The sequence below is a fragment of the Leucopleurus acutus genome (assembly GCF_964270905.1).
Source record: "Leucopleurus acutus genome assembly, chromosome: 12".
Lineage (NCBI taxonomy): Eukaryota > Metazoa > Chordata > Mammalia > Artiodactyla > Delphinidae > Leucopleurus > Leucopleurus acutus.
In genome coordinates this window covers 52,919,855-52,940,063 of record NC_139154.1, presented here as the reverse complement: position 1 = coordinate 52,940,063, position 20,209 = coordinate 52,919,855, and the positions used below count along the sequence as shown (strand labels likewise).

The 20,209-nt window shown below is 34.3% G+C and overlaps 1 protein-coding gene across 1 annotated transcript in view; it reads right to left on the bottom strand.

Annotated features, from left to right (window-relative positions):
• BIRC6 (baculoviral IAP repeat containing 6) overlaps positions 1-20,209 on the bottom strand; it is a gene marked incomplete at its 5' end in the record, with an annotated part of 236,934 nt that overhangs the window by 109,578 nt on the left and 107,147 nt on the right. The window contains 9 exon segments of the mRNA XM_082852055.1: positions 3,987-4,114; positions 8,070-8,203; positions 9,677-9,787; positions 12,163-12,289; positions 13,222-13,376; positions 14,971-15,087; positions 17,549-17,702; positions 18,347-18,480; positions 19,859-20,014. Of these exon segments, the coding sequence (XP_082708181.1) occupies positions 3,987-4,114; positions 8,070-8,203; positions 9,677-9,787; positions 12,163-12,289; positions 13,222-13,376; positions 14,971-15,087; positions 17,549-17,702; positions 18,347-18,480; positions 19,859-20,014 (1,216 nt within the window).

The window sequence follows — 20,209 nt, the reverse complement described above, 5'->3', positions numbered from 1 at the left end:
GACTCACATCGAGACAGAAGCTAACTAGATCATTTTGAAGCTGACAAAACACAAAAGGTAACCATAGCAACAATAAAACCAAAGCCAGGTCAAATCTTGAAAAGAGTGATTCAAATCCTCACACTAATCACCCAGTAGAAGAGGCTTGTCCATTTCCAGGCATAAATACTATTTACTTCAGTGTCTAAAAGATATGTGATTATCCAAAGCAAAAATTGTAGGGATGTATTATGTTTACAGCATATGTAAAAGTAAACATACGATACCTACATCACAAAAGATGAGACAAAGAAACTGTAAATTTACTGCTGTAAAGTTCTTACATTATATGTGAGCTAAGGTATAATAATATATGAAAGCAGAATGTGATGAAATAAAGACGTATATTGCAAAGCTAGGGAAAACACTATAATCAAAATTTCTTTGTTATAAATAATAATACTAGAAACAAAATGAAATCATTATAAAAATTACTTAATCCAAAAGTAGGCAAGAAAAAAATTTTTAAGCGAAGAATAGATTAAATAAACAAAACTGGCAAAGTGATACATTTTAGTCCACTAAATCAATAACTACATTAAATGTAAAGTGGTCTAACAGATCAATTAAGAGACACATATTGTCAAACACTTATACAAGAAAAACTGAAAGAAGGAAATAATAACTATTAGAGCAAAATTTAATGAAATTGGAAATGAAAAAATAAAGAATATCAACAAAGCTTTAAGTTGGTTCTTTGAAAATATCAATAATATTATAAACCTCTAGCAAGAATGACCAAGATAAATAGATTAAAATTACCAATATCAGAAATGATAGAATGAATCAAACTACATACTATAAAACATTAAAAGCATAATTGAAAAAATGAATTCAACAACACAGATGAAATAAACAAATTCCTTCAAGACACAAACTGCCAAAGTTCACTGAAGAAGAAAGAAAACCTGAATAATCTTTTACCTATAAAATAACTAGAAACTTTTTTCTATTAATACAAAGAAAACTCCAGTCCCTGGTTGTCTCAATGGCAATTACTATCAAATATTTAAATAAGTAATAATCCAATTTACACAACCTCTTCCAGAAAACAGAAAAGGAAACACTCATTTTAGGAGTCCAGGATTATCCTGACATAAAAACCAAAGGCATTATTTTTAAAAATGCAAATATCTCTCATAAGCAGAGATTTTGAAATCTTCAACAAAGCATTTGCGCCACCAGGGAAGCAACAAAGCATTAACTACTTAAACAAGCAAGATATAAAAAGGATAATACATCATGACCGAGTGAGTATATATCCTGGAAACGTATACTGATCAACACTTAAAAAAAAAAAAAAATCAATGTAATTTATCATACCTACAGATTTTAGAAGAAACAATATATGACCATTTCAGTAGGTGCAGAAAAAGCAAAAAGACATACGTACTATTCACTAACCACATGACTGTACAAAGAAAAATCACAAATATATAACTCTACGTATAACTATATTTTTGTATCTATGTCTATATGAATAACTATATCTGTATCTATAAATATACCTACAACTCCTCCCAAATTGATCTACAGATTCACGCTTATTCAGTCACAATGGAGCAGAAGTGTTTTTTTGGTTTGATTTGTTTTTGTTTTTGTGGGGGTGGTAGGGGATCAATAAGCTGAGCCTAAAACTTACATGTAAAAGCAAAGAAAGCAGCATAGCCAAAACAACTCTAAAACAACAAGAACAAAGTTGGAAAATCCACACTACCAGACCTCAAGAAATAATATAAAAATACCAAACCAGTGTGTTATCGGAAAAGAACAGACAAAAACATCAATTCTATAGAGTCCAGAAATAGAGCAAAACAAATATGGTCAATTGATTTTTGGAAAAGGCAGAAAGAGAATTCAATTTAAAAAGGATGTGTTTTTCAACAAATGGTATAGTAACAATTTGACATCATCCACAGGCAAAAAAAAAAAAAAAAAAGAAAAAAAAGAACTTAGACCCAAATGCAAAATTTAACTCAGTATAACCTACGTGTAAAACCTAAAACAATAAAATTTCTAGAAGAAAGCATAGAGAATCATCTCTATGACCTTGGGTTAAGCAAGGATATTGTTATGAAACAAAAATAATAATAAATAAAAGGCTAACAAAACTTCATCAAAATTAAAAGCTGCTTTTTCAAAGATATTGTTAAGAAAATGAAAATATAATCCACAGACCAAGAGAGTATATCTGCAAAACACTTATGTGATATAAATGACTGCCCTCTTCATATGAAGTCTGGGTACTTCTTCTCAACCTATAGTATTAATTGAACTAAAAAGCTGCAGGCTAATTTATACGGATGCCAGACACTTTCTTAAAAACATACAAAGAAAACAAAAGCTAAGAATATATTTGGGCCAATGTTATGGACCCAATTAAAGAAAATGTGCTAGAAAATGTATGAGGTGTGTACAGGGTGGAAGAGGAGCTGGAAAAAAAAATTCTTATTAGTTTTTGAGGCACGTAAACCTATAAATACCTTTACTTATAAAAAAAGATATAAAATAGATTTTTTAAAAAAAGACAGCATGTTATAAACTAAAACAAGATTGATATTTCTGTAGGAAATGTTAGAGTAAATGCACTGAATTTTCACATGAAACCTTTTACTGCTAGACCCTACACAGACAGAACTATACTAAAGTCTACATCTAATGAGTGTATTTAGAGGTCTCACATACAGTTTAAAAAAAGCCTAGTTAAAAGAAAAATGAACTCCATGGTAACTGGTTTTTGCTTCTTAGTTGGTTTTATTTATATCACACAAAAACCTCAAGTTCATGTTTTCCAAATACACAGATGCATACCATAACAGCATGTTTTTGGTTTTGTGAATCTACTCCTTCCCACACCTGTGCTTCACTGTGTATACACTACAAACAAGTTGAACTACAACCACATTAGTGTTTTAAAATAGTTATAAAGGAGGAAGAAAACAAATGAGGATAGTACTATAAAATTTTCTGCAGCTATGAAAACATACGCCATATAAATTTTTTGCGTTAATTTTTGTACTGGTTTCAGGCAGTTTGCTACTGATCTATGAAAAATAACTATTATTATGAATAAATTTATTAATTTTATAACTATTATAAATCATACCTTTTTCTGATTTCTAATATTTTCGAACTAATTTTTAAAGAGTGATATAATCTACAAGTGATCTTAATCATTTTCTAACATAAATTTTTAAAAAATTCACTGGCACTTCCACAATGAAATTAAATAATAAATATAGCAAACAGCACCTTTAATTTCTTCCTGATATTAATGGGAAGTTTTAAAATAATCAAACATACTAGACTTTGGTTTGTTCATAATGTTTTTTGTAACTTTAAGATGATACTGTTTATATTTCATTAAAAGTTTTATCAGAAAGTAATGTTGGATTTTATGAGATGCCTTAAACTATGACGAAAATGACTCATTAATATGATATATGATATCGAAGCATTCACGCATTTTAAGAATCAACCCATCACGGTCACAGTTTATTCTTTTTAACCTACTGCCTGACTTTGGTAATCAATTTATTTAGGATTTCTGTATGAGATTAGTATTTAATTTTCTTTTTTAAGATATCTTTTTTGGGTTTTATCAAATATAGGTTTCAAATAAAATTGCTGGTAGCTTTAATTCTCTACCTGTATTCTAGAATAATTTAAACAGCTTCAAGTAAATTTCACCTAGAAGGTTTATACTTCCTAATCTATGAACCCGTTATTCCTTTCACAATAGAAGGAGTTCAGGATCTGGGAGAGCCATAATGAAAAGAAGTGAAAACAACTGGGAAACATACCAATAAACCTTTCCCTCTTAATTCCTAATATCGTCCTGCTTATCTGTTCCCAGATAAACTCCCAACAAATGCTAAGGGAAAATTAATTTGGAGGATTACCTATTGCTTCTGTATCAGGAATATATGTAACACCTTGACATTTACCTTTCTGTTGAAAGTATATGAATTAGCTTGAGCAAAAATTCACTGAATATCTGAGGACATGTTGAAGAAAGATGCACTTGTAATCGGGTAAGAAATTCTTGCATAGCTTGCGTAGCTGTTGGACCAACCTGAAGAGAAATGAAATTCTGTTGACAACTGCTTACTGATCCCATGTACAGAATTATTCATTTAAAAAGTATCATCTGTATGCCTTCTTTGGAGAAATGTCTACTTAGGTCTTCCGCCCATTTTTGGATTGGGTTGTCTGTTTTTGTGATATTGAGCTGCATGAGCTGCTTGTATATTTTGGAGATTAATCTTTTGTCAACCTAAATGTCCATCAACAGATGAATGGATAAAGAAGATGTGGCACCTATATACAATGGAATATTACTCAGCCATAAAAAGGAACGAAACTGAGTTATTTGTAGTGAGGTGGATGGACCTAGAATCTGTCATACAGAGTAAAGTAAGTCAGAAAGAGAAAAACAAATACCGTATGCTAACGCACATATAAGGAATTTAAAAAAGCGGTTCTGGGGCTTCCCTGGTGGCACAGTGGTTGAGAGTCCACCTGCTGATGCGGGGGACACGGGTTCGTGCCCCAGACCGGGAAGATCCCACATGCCGCGGAGCGGCTGGGCCCGTGAGCCATGGCTGCTGAGCCTGTGCTCCGCAACGGAAGCGGGCAAAACAGTGAGAGGCCTGCGTACCGCAAAAAAAAAAAAAAAAAAAAAGCAGTTCTGATGAACCTAGTGGCAGGGCAGGAATAAAGACGCAGACGTAGAGAACAGAGTTGAGGGCACGGCGGGGGAAGGGGAAGCTGGGATGAAGTGAGAGAGTAGCACTGACATATATACACTACCAAATGTAAAAAGGACGGCTATTGGGAAGCTGCTGCATAGCACAAGGAGATCAACTCAATGCTTTGTGGTGACCTAGAGGGATGGGATAGGGAGGGAGGATAGGCTCAAGAGGGAGGGGATATGGGGATATAAGTATACATATAGCTGATTCACTTTGTTGTATAGCAGAAACTAACACAATATTGTATAAAGATGTGGAAAAAAAAATTCTCTTTCCCTGTAGAGAAAAAAAAATAAAAAAGCATCAAACGTTAAGTCAAGAGCCATACGGGTGAAACTTTTCATTTGAAGAACAAAAATATTAACAGTGATAGCAGGAAACCAATTAAGCTTTTAGATCTTGATATACTTATTTTAAATCGAAAATTATAGCTTCTATTGTCAATATTTTTTTCATTATGGTTTAGAATAACTTATGTTACTTTTATTTAATTCAATACAGAAAAAGACTCACCTGAATTACACAAGAATATCTTTATAATGCTTTCAAAAGCACAAAGAACTTATGTACTGATTTTCACAATCTTCTTAATTATCCCATTTCAAAACAAAAGAACTCAGACTCACGTTAAGTGATTCACAAAAGGTCATGCTTCTAATGACTAGCAGAGCAAATACTAAAGTGAATTGGGGAAAAAAACCCTACAAAAAACCCCTTAAAGCTAAAAACGAACCTGTATCTATTTGTAAAAACAATGCTTTCCCAAACTTCTATCTCTTCAATGAAAAAAAAATGATAGTGAGAACCACACCAAGTACCCTGAAGTATGTTTTGGAATGTTATGATCATAAAACCCTAGAGGAGTTTTGGAAAAAACAAAATGCAACGTAATTCTCCAAACCATTTTAAAGTTAACAATTTCTAACACTGAGTATAAAAATCATAACATTCATAACCAAACTACAAAACCAAAATATCTGAGGAAAGCTTGACCTTCAGTAACTTTTACTTTGCCTTTAAAAAAAGAAAAAGAGAGGAAGAAACACTACTTTATACAGCGGCATGTTCCCTGACACCTAGGCTCTATCACTAACTAGTTGTATAATTGTGGGCAATGCAGATAATGCATGTTTACTCAAATGTAAAATAAAGAAGCTGGAATTAGTGATTTCAGGAATCTTCACATTCCAAATTCATGCAATCTTTATGTGTAATAATCACTTGATAACATGCCTCTACCCCCATCAAAACTCTGGCCCAATCTAATTACAAGTAGTTTGTTCCTTCTCATTTTTTTCCTTGTCTTGTTTATTTTATGATGATCTACAAAAATCAAGTCTATTCAGTATGAGAGTACTGACTAAATGTATCCAACAGAACTTAAGCTCCAAGAAAGGCAGAGACTCGGACAGGGTAACTACTTAAATCCCTAGCACCTAGAACAGCACCTAGACCTAGCACATAGATAAGCACATAGCTAAGAAATAAAAGATGACAACCTTGCAAGATAATCTTGAATAACGTCCATTGGAAAGATGCTATGAACACTAAATATATTTTATGTGAAAAGAAATATAATGAAGGAAAGATATTTTTTAAAGCAGTACAATATAACAAAAGCTAAACTGATATAAAAGAAATCTCTGGTTAGACTAAAAATGTTTATAAGCTCTGATATATCTTCTTTTTCTGAATTAACAAAAGCAATATTTTTTTCATTTCAGTTTTGAGATATAATTGACATACAGGACTGCATAAGTTTAAAGTATACAGCATAATGATTCGACTTAATACATCATGAAACGATTACCATAGTAAGTTTAGAGAACAGCCATCGTCTCATATAGATACAAAATAAAAGAAAAAAATTTTTTTTTCTTTATGATGAGAAGTCTCAAGATTTACTCTCTCAACAAGTTTTTGCCTTCTGGCTACCTTCATCCAATTCCCCCAACCCCTGCCTCTGGTAATCACGAATCTGATCTCTTTTTCTATGAGTTTGTGTCTTTTTGTTTTGTTTTGTTTGCGGTATGCGGGCCTCTCACTGTTGTGGCCTCTCCTGTTACAGGCTCTGGACACACAGGCTCAGCGGCCATGGCATGTGGGATCCTCCCAGACCGGGGCACGAACCTGTGTCCCCTGCATCAGCAGGCGGACCCTCAACCACTGCGCCACAAGGGAAGCCCTGTTTGTTTTTGAAGTAAAATTCACCTACAATGCTATATTTGTTCTTGGTGTACAACACAGTGATTTGATATTTCTATACATTTCAAAATGCTCACCACAATAAGACTAGTTACCATCTGTCATCAAAAAGATATTGCATTATTATTGACTATACGCCCCACACAGTACATTTTATACTGGTGATTCATTTATTTTGTACCTGGAAATGTGTACCTCTCAATTTCCCTCACCCTCCTTCCCCCACCCCCATCCCCCATCCCCCATTCTGGCAACCAGCTGTTTGTTCCCTGTATCTAGGACTCAATTTCAGTTTTCTTATGTTTCTTCATTTGCTTTGTTTTCTAGATTCTACATATAAGAGAACTCATATGGCATCTGTCTTTCTCTGTTTTCACGTCTCGTAATACCCTTTAGGTCCATTGATGTCATCTTTTTGTTTTTTGTTAAATAAAATACTTAATAGCATAAAAGAATTAAGTTAGGTGACCTGTCAATCTTGATAATAGAGGTCATTTAACATAACACGTTTTTTTTTTTTGCGGTACATGGGCCTCTCACTGTTGTGGCCTCTCCCATTGCGGAGCACAGGCTCCGGACGCGCAGGCTCAGCAGCCATGGCTCACGGGCCCAGTCGCTCCGCGGCATGTGGGATCTTCCCGGACCGGGACACGAACCTGTGTCCTGCATTGGCAGGCAGACTCTCAACCACTGCGCCACCAGGGAAGCCCATAACACATTATTTTTAAAAATTTTTAAATTCCCCAATTTTTTAAATGCTTCCCTAACATGAAGGTTAATATCTGTTTAGAATGTTTCTCAAATTATATAAAATTAACACCAAAAATATATCGCTACATTAAAAAATCCAGTAAAATTCCAAGAGAAAACTTACTACCTGCTATAATTCAGTTTCAGCATAGCTATTATGATATGTAATTCAAAACATTTTATTACATTGATACATAAAAGGCCATCATTTAATGCTTTAGCAATGAAAATTTTATGTATTTAACTGCACTTAAAATTTCCTTTACAAATAAGTTTACTGTATAATCTGGGCCTATCACTGGCTTTCAGAAGTCACATTACCTGTGGACTGTGTTGATTTGTTCCATGTGGACTGGTGCCAGAAAGAAATTTCACTAAAACATGAATCAGGTTTGGATCTGAAACCAGCAGATGGGCAGTACTCTCCTGAGTTCCAATGGCAGTACTGGAACCAGCTATAAAACATTAAAAAAAAAAAAAAAGTCCCCAACGAAAGGACCCCGAAACAATGGAAATGCAGTATTTAAAACATCTTTTAATTTCAAAGGAAACTCACATATTCCTGGGAGTTACTAAAAGGATCTGAATCTCTACTGCACTGACTGAGCCTCATTCTCTATTTTCATCTGCCATAGATCTCCTGCCTCTCTCCTAGTTTGGCTATGAAAAATACCTAGTTTAATGTGCATCTTATTCAGTATACAGTCAAGTGGAAAAGAAATAACTAAATGCTTACTGTCCTTTTGGTGAGCCTATTCTTAGTAATTATTTCCCCCTTCCAGAAATAAAGATCTATTTTTCAGGTAAATTTTAACACAGCCTTCTAAGATAAACTGAAGCAAAACCTATTCATTTTTGCATGTCAGCTACATAAAGGTTGTATACTGTTAACTGATACACAGACAATGCACAAGTTTTCTAAAGTGAATAAAATATCCTTGAGTCAAATCTATCTTCAGTATCACATAGGGATGTTTTCAATCCCATATTTGGAAAATATTATATTCCAAATGAAAAATGAAGTAGCATTCTGATTCTCAGCAATGATTTTAATTAATACCTTTATCAATGTGACGCTGCTTTCTAGTCAATGAAATTAAGCCCAAAGAGAATGGGGATGAAATCCACCCACCTGCTGTCATAATCTACAGATGGAATGAAGATTTCAATTCACAAATGGCTACTCCTTGCTCTCTAATATGAACTTGGATACCTACTTCCCAACAACCTAAGAATGTCTCATAAAATCTAGACCTAAATGTAAAGAGTAAAACCAGTAAGCAGTACAGAAGATAATGTATGAGAGTATCTTTGTGACTTTGAGATACAGAAAGCCACAGAAAGCACCAGAAGTTCCTTTCTTAAAAGGTTCAGAAATTAATTTTACTATCTTAAATGGGAAATAAAGGAGTGGGGTGAAGAAAGTAGGAAACTAATAGGACTTTAGAATCTGAGAAGAAGCGATTAGGTTCAGTGAATGTAGGTTTTAGATGTGAAAAGCATACACCGAGGAACCTAGTCATATACGTTCATGAATATTATAATGAATAAATCATTTTTAACTGCTAAGTTACTTTAAAAAGAATAAATAACCAACACAAGACATAGACTAACATTAAATACTTGACTTTGTACTCTAAGAGTAATCAATTTTTAAAAACTAGTAAAAGTTTTTAGAAGGTAAAAATATAATTTGATCTTGTAACTGTAGATAGATGAGAGTATATAATCAAAGTAAAGAAGCACAAAGGGCAAGATACATTAAGAACAACAACAAAAAGAACAAATTCAGAAGAGACATATTCAAATAAAGAATTTAATCATTTTCACAACTATATCACTTCTTGAAAAAATCTTTTTTAAAAATCTCATAGCAAGAATAATAAAGTATATGTCAGAGATTTAAAGGAATAAATATTTGGACTTACGATTAAGCTGCATGTTTGTCATGAGTGTTAGACTATGAAGAACAAGGCACCATGTCCGGAGCAAAGTATTGGGATACCACGCTAACACCGTGAGAAAGCTAGTTATTGATGCTACGTGGAAAAGAGAAAGGGGAAATTTTAACTCAGAAAAAGCAAATGTTTACTAAGAATTAAAACAAAAAGAATAAATTTTAAAACATGGCATTATTTTTTTAAATCAATTCACTACCTTGTGTCCTCAAAACATATAAATAAAAGTTCCCCATTAACCATAACTAAAGCATTAGAGAGTCAATAACACTTTATATCTAAGGTTAAAGCTCATCCCATGACAAATAAAATAACATGTCATCACTATACATTTGTTGTCCTTTCCAAACTACAGGCATTTCTACTGTATCACAATTTGTGTTTTACTAAAAATCCTCACATTCTGCAAAGCCAAAAATTGAAAATAATAGGGCATATTGGAAAGACAGGGATGGGGTTGACCATTCAAAACCAATGTAACTTCACAAAAAAAGCACAAACTAAAACAATAACTAAGTCACCTGCAAGGCCTAAATAAGAAGTACATGTGGCAGGTGGAGAAGCCAAAAGTTATTAAAAATAAACAAACATAATACAGTGCCCAGTTTTTGCCCCTAAAACACTGGGTAGAATGGCTGATTCCAGATCTCAGGCAGGATATATAGTTTGGAACACCTATGATATTAAAATCTAACAAAGATATAGTTGTGTATTTCACAAAAAACAAAACCAAAAGAATCTAATGAAGCATCATCTTACTGACCACAAACAGCATAATTTCAGCATCAATAAACATAATGATTGTAACAGAAACGTAAGAAATATTTTAAAATCACGAACTTATACAGATATTTACTAAGGAAACTAAGTAGTCATGATTATAGACTACTTGTGAACCAATTAATTTTTAAATTTAATTTTAAAATACAGAAAATTTCTAGCATTTTTCCTGGCTCTATATAAAAACTGTATCTCCAAAGGGTGACATGATAGCACATGAAAGGAAGCTTCTCTTTATGGAAGTATTTCAGTTAATAAAAAAGGAATAACAAAATTAGACTATCTTCATTTCAAAACTTCCTGTGAACTGCTACTAATTCTAGGCATTAATCATTAGTGTCTATTAACAACATAAAAAAAAGACAACCTATGAAACTGCCTTAAAAAAAAAAAACCTCTGGGCTTCCCTGGTGGCGCAGTGGTTGAGAGTCCACCTGCCAATGCAGGGGACACAGGTTCGTGCCCCAGTCCAGGAAGATCCCACATGCCGCGGAGCAGCTGGGCCCGTGAGCCATGGCTGCTGAGCCTGCACGTCCGGGGCCTGTGCTCCGCAACGGGAGAGGCCACAAGAGTGAGAGGCCCACGTACCACAAAAAAAAAAAAAAAAAAAAACTCAAATCAGATTAAGCTCCATGTCTAATTACCAATTTATAGAAAGTAGAGAGGACATCATAGAGATACAATTACTAAAAATTGGGACCTAGGTAATCTTGAAAGACAACAAACAACTAAAATTTGTAAGGGGATTTAAAAAAAAAAGACAGATTAGAGGAATTAAGAAACATAATTAATTAAAATGTGTAGACTCCATATGGAATCTATTTCAAATATACAAAAAAACTTCTGTAATAGTTTAGACAATTGGAAATTTGAATACTCACAAAATACCTGATGACAGTAACAAATAATTACTTTTTTTACCCTTCTATTCACTCTTGTTTATGCTTAATGTTTCTCACAATAAAAAAGTTTTAAAAACTGATGGGAGTAAAATTTATAATAATAATCATTAATACAGTGAAACAGAAGGAAACCTAATAATTAAAGTAGGGCCAGCTCTTGCTGAGAGAATGCAGATGTTAAGTAGGACCGTAAGCCAGTGTGGCTGTCACTAAGGCTGACAGACAGGCCATGTGAAGGCCATGCATGATGCACATCTCTAGAGAGAAAGCATCAGGAATAAATGATTTTTACTGTTCTTTAAATAGATTCCTATAGCCCGAGCTGAAAGCTAGTTCTATTCCTGTTGAAGGATATTATTCAAGTCTCACTATTCCCACATTCCTGCATTTGCCAAGAAAAAAAATGAAAGAACATAATTTCTACAAAAAATTGGCATCCTTCTCCAATTTATCAATTCCCTAGAGGTATTTCACATTTTTAAAAAAGACCAGTTGCAAAAGAACAGCCCATGAACAAGACAATACTTTAAGGAACTACAATGTAAAGATAAACAGAACATTGTAGATTTTATGTCTGTGTATAACACAGACATAATATAGACCAGAGAATAAGTTTTCTGTTCTCTTTCCTGCAAATTATTAAGTCAGTATTTTAAATATGTTTTTTTCACTACAACATTACAACCCTAATGACAAAGATTAGGTGTTAACCTAATCAATACCTTTTTAGATTGTTTATGCTACGTTAATAACTTTCCTTCTAATAAATCTTACCTTGATTTAATGAAATGACAGGTATTCGATTAGCATTATATAAAAAAATGTCTGCTCCATTTTCTTTGTTTCCAGACGAACTAGAATTCAGACTCAATGTGAGCCACAACTGGAGAAGTGATTCCAACTGAAATAGAATGTAAATTGACAGAAAGAAAATGTACCTATCAGGAAATACCATTTAAGCAAAAATCTCATGTATGAATCCTTATGATTATGAGTAAATAATTTTTCTATTAAGTACTTCTTCTGGGGACTTCCCTGGTGGTCCAGTGGTGAAGAACCAACCTTACAATGCAGGGGACACGTGTTCGATCCCTGGTCAGGGAACTAAGATCCCACATGCCATGGGGCAACTAAGCCCACGCGCCACAACTACTGAGCTTGCGTGCCTCAACTAGAGAGCCTGCATGCTGCAAACTACAGAGCCCACTTGTTCTGGAACCCGCTCACCACAACTACAGAGCCCATACACCCTGGAGCCTGCGTGTCACAACTAGAGAGAGAAAACCCTTATGCCACAACTAGAGAGAAGCCCGTGCGCTGCAATGAAGAGCCCGCATGCCACAACAAAAGACCCTGCATGCCTCAGCTAAGATCCTGCGTGCCCCAACTAAGACCCAACACAGCCAAAAATAAATTAAATAAATAAATAATAAAAATAAATGTTAAAGAAAAATACTTCTTCTGGTTACTTTCAATTCAGTTCACAAGCAAACACATCTTAAAATTCTAGATCAAATGAAATTTAACTGAATTAAAATTTATAATTTACCTAATATAAATGTTTTACTAAATTAAAAGACGTGATTCAAGTCTTTAAATGCAGGTGTGTGTATAATATATAGTTGGAACAAAAGCAGTAAGCTTAAAATCATAAAAGTTATAAATAACCTATCACTGAGAAGCTGGGTTAATCAAAGTATCGCCAACATTTTTTCATCTGAGTATGACAAAGAAATCATCCCTGTCTGGTTGAGACTGATCTGCCCGTTTATTTTCATCTTTTCTAGGCTGGCAATAATGTCTAAAAATACACAATTTCTCCTGAAGTCATACCTGAACGTGATGGACTTGAAGCATGGCAAAAAGTTTGTTGAAACAAACATTTAACATTGGGACAGATGATAACTGTATAATGAGCTGGCTGGATTGGTTCGCTGCTTGTAAACCCCCTAGAAGCGAATCATCTGTTCCAGTGGGAGACTGTGATACTGAAAATTAAACACAGTTATGATTTTATACACAAAGTATCAGGAGAAATGTTAACTAGTTATTAATATGTACAGGTAAGTCAAGGTATATTTTTTTAAAAATTAAAATTGCATTCTTTAAAATGGTTCAGCATTGTATTATTTGAAAACCTGTTTTTACAACATTACTTGAAAGTTCAAAAGATAATCACCACAAAGAGAAGCTCCCAAATTCACAGGACTTGTCCACAAAGGGAGAAGAACCTTACTCTCTATAAATTTTTATTTTCAATTTTTTCCTAATTAATAAGAGGGAGGAGAAAAGGGAAAGAAAAAAGAATCCTGCCTATTTCTTGAGAAGGTAGTTTTAGAATAACCTAGACTCTAATCCATTGATTCTCAACCTTGATAGCACATTAAAATTGCCTGGGAAGTGTTCAAAAATTCTGATGCCAGGATACACACACCAAACTAACTGAGTATATATTCATGGGGAGCAGAGAAATAAAGGGATGTTAAGAGAGTTTTTCATATATTTAGAAAGTTTTATATTAAAAGGAGAACACAGTTCTGCACAGGAAAATAATCAAAAGATAGAATATATCGAGAAACAGAACACTAGACAAATCTTCTCTTTTTCTCCTTTTTTATACACTTCCTAAGGCAAGAAATACAGAATGCAAACCAAAAGAATTCAGTTTAACATAGGAAGATCTAAAAATCCAAATTTCTCTATTGAAATGGGTTGGGAACTTTACTTCATAGGAGAAGGACATGATGTGCTTCCTAGGTTCTAACTAGTATCTCTACAGCTTTACTCACCACCATTACCCACCATGTTTTTATTTTTCTTGGCCTAAGAAAAATAAAAATATCACCATCACGTCAGCACAGCTCCTATGTTAAGATAGACAGGCTGCTATCTAACTATACTCACCTGACAGAAGGGGATCTACCCAAGCCTAGAACAACATCAACAGTCAGCAAACCATGTCCTAACGGCCAAATCTGACAGGCCACCAGATTCCGTAACACGGTTTCTTTAATAACCATGCCTATTCATCCTGCTACAAAGTCAGAGTAGACCTGCAACACACCCTGTATAGCCCCAGAAAGCCTAAAATATTTACTATCCAGTCATTTACTACAAAAAGTTTTTCTTCTTTTGCTGTAAATAATTAGGTAGTAAATCCTCTCAATTCTGTAGTTCAATCAGGCCCATTTGGCTATCTTCATTATCTAAGTCTTCCATCTTGGTCTTAAAGGAAGATAAAGATGTTACTATTAAGAAACCCATTTTATCATAAATTTGGATATAATGCAACGAACCCCCAGGCAGCTAGCTATGCAGGCTCCCCCAGGAATTTCATTAACCGCACACCACCACCATAACAAAAACATGACTCAGGTTTTTGGACTGAACTTATGAGCACTACATGGAGGTAATTTGTTCCCCCTCTGCTCTCCTGATTCATTAATCCTTTGTCTTATTTCTCAACTTCCTACTAACTTAGCAAGGGAGAATTTAAAAATCCATCCTTACTGAGTGCACCTGAAAATAATCAGGAGATGAACTGTTCATGGTAATTCTCTAAGAATGGTGACTTTTACTCACAGGTAGGAGATGTATTTGTTAATGCCTGTAAAATGGAATCTGCTTCTAGGGTTGACATCATTTTCAACATAAGTTCTGCTTGTTGTTCAAGTCCAACTTCTAGACGAGCATCTAGGGCTACAGAAAGCAATTAAAAGAAAAAACAAAACCTATTTGATAATTATTATTCACGTCCTACTTCCTACAATAAAATGTTGACATCTGAACCCAAAACAGGGTGAGTAGTGTATCTTCACATCAGAACAACCTGGCATGGGGTATCAGAGTTACAGCAGGTAACAACATATGTGCAAAGGAGGCTAGAGATGGGAGAGTAGATATATAAAGAGAGGTAGATCAAGTAAGTGAAGTAATGATAATGGAAGCAAATAAATTAAGAATAATGAGAATCAGGTACCTCACTATCAGAGAAAAGAGAAATATGGAAAAGGAAAAAACTAATATGAAGCTTATGGAGTAGATTACTGTTAGATTAACTGATATATCAATGTGGACTCATGGCATTCTAGACAGATAGACAGACAAATATAGAAATAAATATAAACACAAATGTGTGTACACACTCCCTAGATTTATCCATCAAGAGAGAGTGTGGAACAGCCAAAAATTAACAGCAAGTCTATCTAGCACTCAAATCTTGAATTCTTAATCACATTTCTCCACTAAAAGGTTCTGAAATACCATTTTCATTCATGAAGTGGCTAACTCCCAGTCTGGGGAAGGGAAAGTAAATGATGAGCCTGGGGCATTTTGTTATGCCAGGAAACAGGGAAGTGTTCAAAGAAATATGAAGACATTTCAAAAAGACAGAGACCAGATTAAAGGAGATACCATGTGTCAAATCAGGGACATTTCGAACATCAAAATAAATAATGACAACACTGCGAATGTACTTAATGCCACAGAATTGTACACTTAAAAATGGCTAAAATGGGTCTTCCCTGGTGGTGCAGTGGTTGAGGTTCCACCTGCCGATGCAGGGGACACGGGTTCATGCCCCGGTCCAGGAGGATCCCACATGCCACGGAGCGGCTGGGCCCGTGAGCCACAACCGCTGAGCCTGCGCGTCCGGAGCCTGTGCTCCACAACGGGAGAGGCCACAACAGTGAGAGGCCCGCATACCGCAAAAAAAAAAAAAAAAAAAAAAAAGGCTAAAATGGAAAATTTTATGATCTCTTGAATTTACCTCAATAAAAACAAGAAAATAATGATAACAAATTATAACCCACTGAATAAAATAGGAAACCACTGGTCTATTCAAAATTAAGTGAATAAAATAATAACTTTTTTAAAAAAGAATAGATTCCAAGTATTATTCTGCCACTCCAACCCATCAAAACTTTCTTACAAAAGGGAAAAGAATAACTTTTCACTGGAAAATATTGGTAGACATCTCCTTTATCAAGTAATTAAACTTAAAGCCACCAGCAGTGGTCCAAATTAAAATCATGAGCCACCTAATAGGATGCAGTAAGAAAACCTGAGCAGTACACTTTCTTGATATTTATGCCAAAAACACATGACCACAATCTAATTGTGAGGAAATAGCATACAAACCCAAATTGAGGGACATTCTACTGAACAAGTGTCCTATAATCATCAAAAGCACCAAGGTCATGAAAGTTACCTCTGACAAAGTGTGGCAGACTGAATAGGACTAAAGAGATATGATAACTACGGTTGATGCTTGAACAACACAGTTTGAGCCACATGAGTCCACTTATACATGGACTTTTTCCAACAAATATGTACGCACCATCCATAGTTGGTTGAATGCATGGATGCAAAACCTTGGAGACGGAGGGCCAACTGTAAAGTTATACACAGACTTCCAACTGTGTGGGAGTGGGCCCCCCACCCCCACCTTATTCAAGGGTCAACAGTAAATGCAACACACAATTTTGTACTGGATCATTCTGCATAAAGGGCATAATTTAGACATAACTGCTGAAACCTGAATGGGGTCTTAAAGTTACTAATGTTAATTTCCTGATTTTGATGGAATGTGCTTCCTGATGTGTTTATGTAGAAGAAATGTTCTGCTTTGTAAAACAAACAAAATAAAACAAAAAAACATCAGATTACCAACTTACTCCCAAATGGGTCAGGATAACAAATGTTCTCTGTATTAACTTGCAACTTTTCAGTAAATGTATGATTGTTTCAAAATTTAAGAAAAGATTTTATTTTTAAAAAAAGTTATATACTCTATGTGACTAGAAGAGTGCAAAAATAATACTCAACGTGATTTCATTCTGTTTACAAATAAAATATAAATTTATTATTAACAATAAAAATAAAAGGAAGCAAAATTAATTAAAACCACCAGCACACCCACACAACTCACAAATATATTTTGCAAAGTGTTATTCTGAGAAACAAAAAATAGACCATAAATAGAAGCTCTTCTAAACTGACTGACACACAGCTCTGAATGACAGTCACTCTCACGGCACCCCTGCAATAATAAACCCTCTCAGCAAACACTCAGGATCAAATTCTCAGGAGACAAAGAATACATAAATTGAGGACTTGTTTTAAGAATAGCTTATGCCTTAAAATATGAACACACACTTACCCTGAGACACTGAAACACTAACTGTCTGTGATCCATTCTTCTCTGTATTTGCTGGTGGCTTTGCTACAGGAATTCCAAGACCTCCTATGTATGGGTTGTAATTGTAGGTGCCATAATCAGCACCCCAATAGTCATACCATGTACTGCTTATTGGCTTAAAAGAATAGGAAAAAACTGTGGTTTATTTTTGCCTCTTCACGAAGAGTGACATATTATTTACATTACCTAAAGTCAAACAGGGCTACAAAATAAACGTTCTCCTTACCCTTTAAATTTCTAAAACATAATCTTAATGATTAAAGGAATGGTTCATAATATTCTCTCCATTTTATCCCAAAATCTAAAAAAACCTTATTTGTTAGACTCTGAGAGGTAATTAACATCTTTAATAAAATCTCTTACACACAAAATGAACCAAAATAAAGTATTAGGGAGGTATCTCCTTTAGAAAAAGTAGCAGCTAACAAAGAAGGAGATTCTGCAATGAACCCAACTTGGATAAGCTTAAATGCTGCTTGAAATGTCAACAGTCCATAACCATACCTCCCATGCTTATTAGTGGTTCTTATTATCATATAAGATAATGTTAGTGGTTATATTAATAAAATGATGTAAGTCCTCCGTATACTATTCCACTAGTTCTATAAAAAATCCACTATAGTACCTAGAGGAATTTAATTTTGAGTAAGCTAAATAATGGGTTATATTAGGTGTATACTTTCATCTTTTAAGTAATTAATAAACCAGAAGTATAAGATGAAAGGTTTTAATTGCAAAGATTACTCTACTATATCGTACCTTAAAAACTTTGGCTGCAAGAGGATCCTTTTCCAAATCAATATCTAAAGGATCAATGTCAACTTCCATTAGATCCTGAAGTAGCTCAAGATCAATTTCTTTATCTTTTTCCAAAGAGGAAAGAGGAGGTGCACCTTCAAATAATTGAAAGTGATTTTTTTTGGTGGAGTACATAACATAAAATTTAACCAATATATTGCTTTTAATTACAGAAAAAGTTAATTTACTTATACATAATATATATTTCTACTGATACAAAAATCTCTAAATTTTTATACCTGACAATTAAGCGTAAGTATGCAAAAATATCACCCTATAACACAAAATTAAGAACACCAGTGCAATAATATGTGACTTCCTAGGGAAAAAGACCATATGATTAATCCTTGTTGAATCAAGTTACATAAACTTTGTTGTTAAAAATAATCATTAACCATTTCTAGAATGAACAATGTTATTCGTTTTATTGCCTCAATATGTAATTCATTATATTACATCCAGTAGTTAAGGAAATAATACCAGGTATTACAGTGAAAAGCAAAGATTTCAGTTTTAAGACTGCTATTCACCTTATTTTTCTATCATGAATTGGAAATGATTTTGCTCTCAGATGACTCCAAATTTTTAACTAGCCTTTTATGCCTTACAACTCTTATCTTCCTTCCCTTCCCACCCTCTATTATTCAACATATATTTATAGAATGCCAAGAAAATACTAGCCTGTATTAGGGTCTGAGTATATAAAGATTAATAAAACAAATGTCCACCCTCCAACAAATTAACAGAGGTTCAGAGGTGAGGGTACACTACAGAAATTAAACCAACTACAACGTAATAGGTGCTATCAGAGACAATCTAGAATGTAGGCAGCGCTGCAGGCAGCACCGACGGCAGTCTCCAGCATTGCTGGTGGTAATGGAAAAAGCTTCTTGGAGGAGAGCATGCTTTATGGGAATCTTAGATAAGAAGTTCATCATGCAAACTAGAGAAGAAAGTCTACTCCAGATAAAGGGACTATCAGACAGAAAGGATAAAATCATGAGAGAATCTAAGATTAAGGAATGAGACAGATGAAATGACCACAGCATTGCAAAACAGTCTTCAAAAGTAAGGAGTACACCACAAAGGACTGTACACGCTAAGATACACATTATAGTTTTTGAAAAGGCAGAAAACAAAGAAAGAAAAAAGAAAAAGAGAACAAGAGCCTTGCTATCTTTACCACTGTGTATCTTTAACTGTTTTCTAGGTTGTAATTCTTTCAACATAGCCAAATAAGACCATATCAAGATAACACAGACCCTGTGAAAGGATACCATTTTATTTTAATATGCATTCAGAGAATCAAAGCAAAACATACTTATCAGGAAAATAACTGATATGGTTACTAAGGCCAAAGACCTAATATAAAACTTAATTTTATACTTCATTAATATTCTTAATTTCGAAACATGTTTCATTTTCTTAAAAAAGAGCTACAGATATTTTACGTAAAAAATTTAAAGAATGTACCTGTTATATCATGTGTCAAAGGTTCATCTATAGTTTCCAGCAACTGAGCTGAAGACTGCTGCAGGGCGTCATCAGAGTCACCAGCTGTTGCACCTACATCATCACTCACTGTTCCTTCCTCCATGGCTTCTGCAGCTACTGGAGCCAGCAATTCTCCTGCAGGTAAGAAGAGCAACCTAACTGCTTTAGTAATTAGTAAACAGACATCCAAAACATAGTTTTTCATCCAGTATTGAGAATAGCATGTGTACTCTACCAACCACAAAAGATTCTGAGGCAAATGAGTCCACACCTACCAAAGGAAATGCTAGGGCTCACTGCATTACCTTCAAATGCTAACTAATAGCAAAC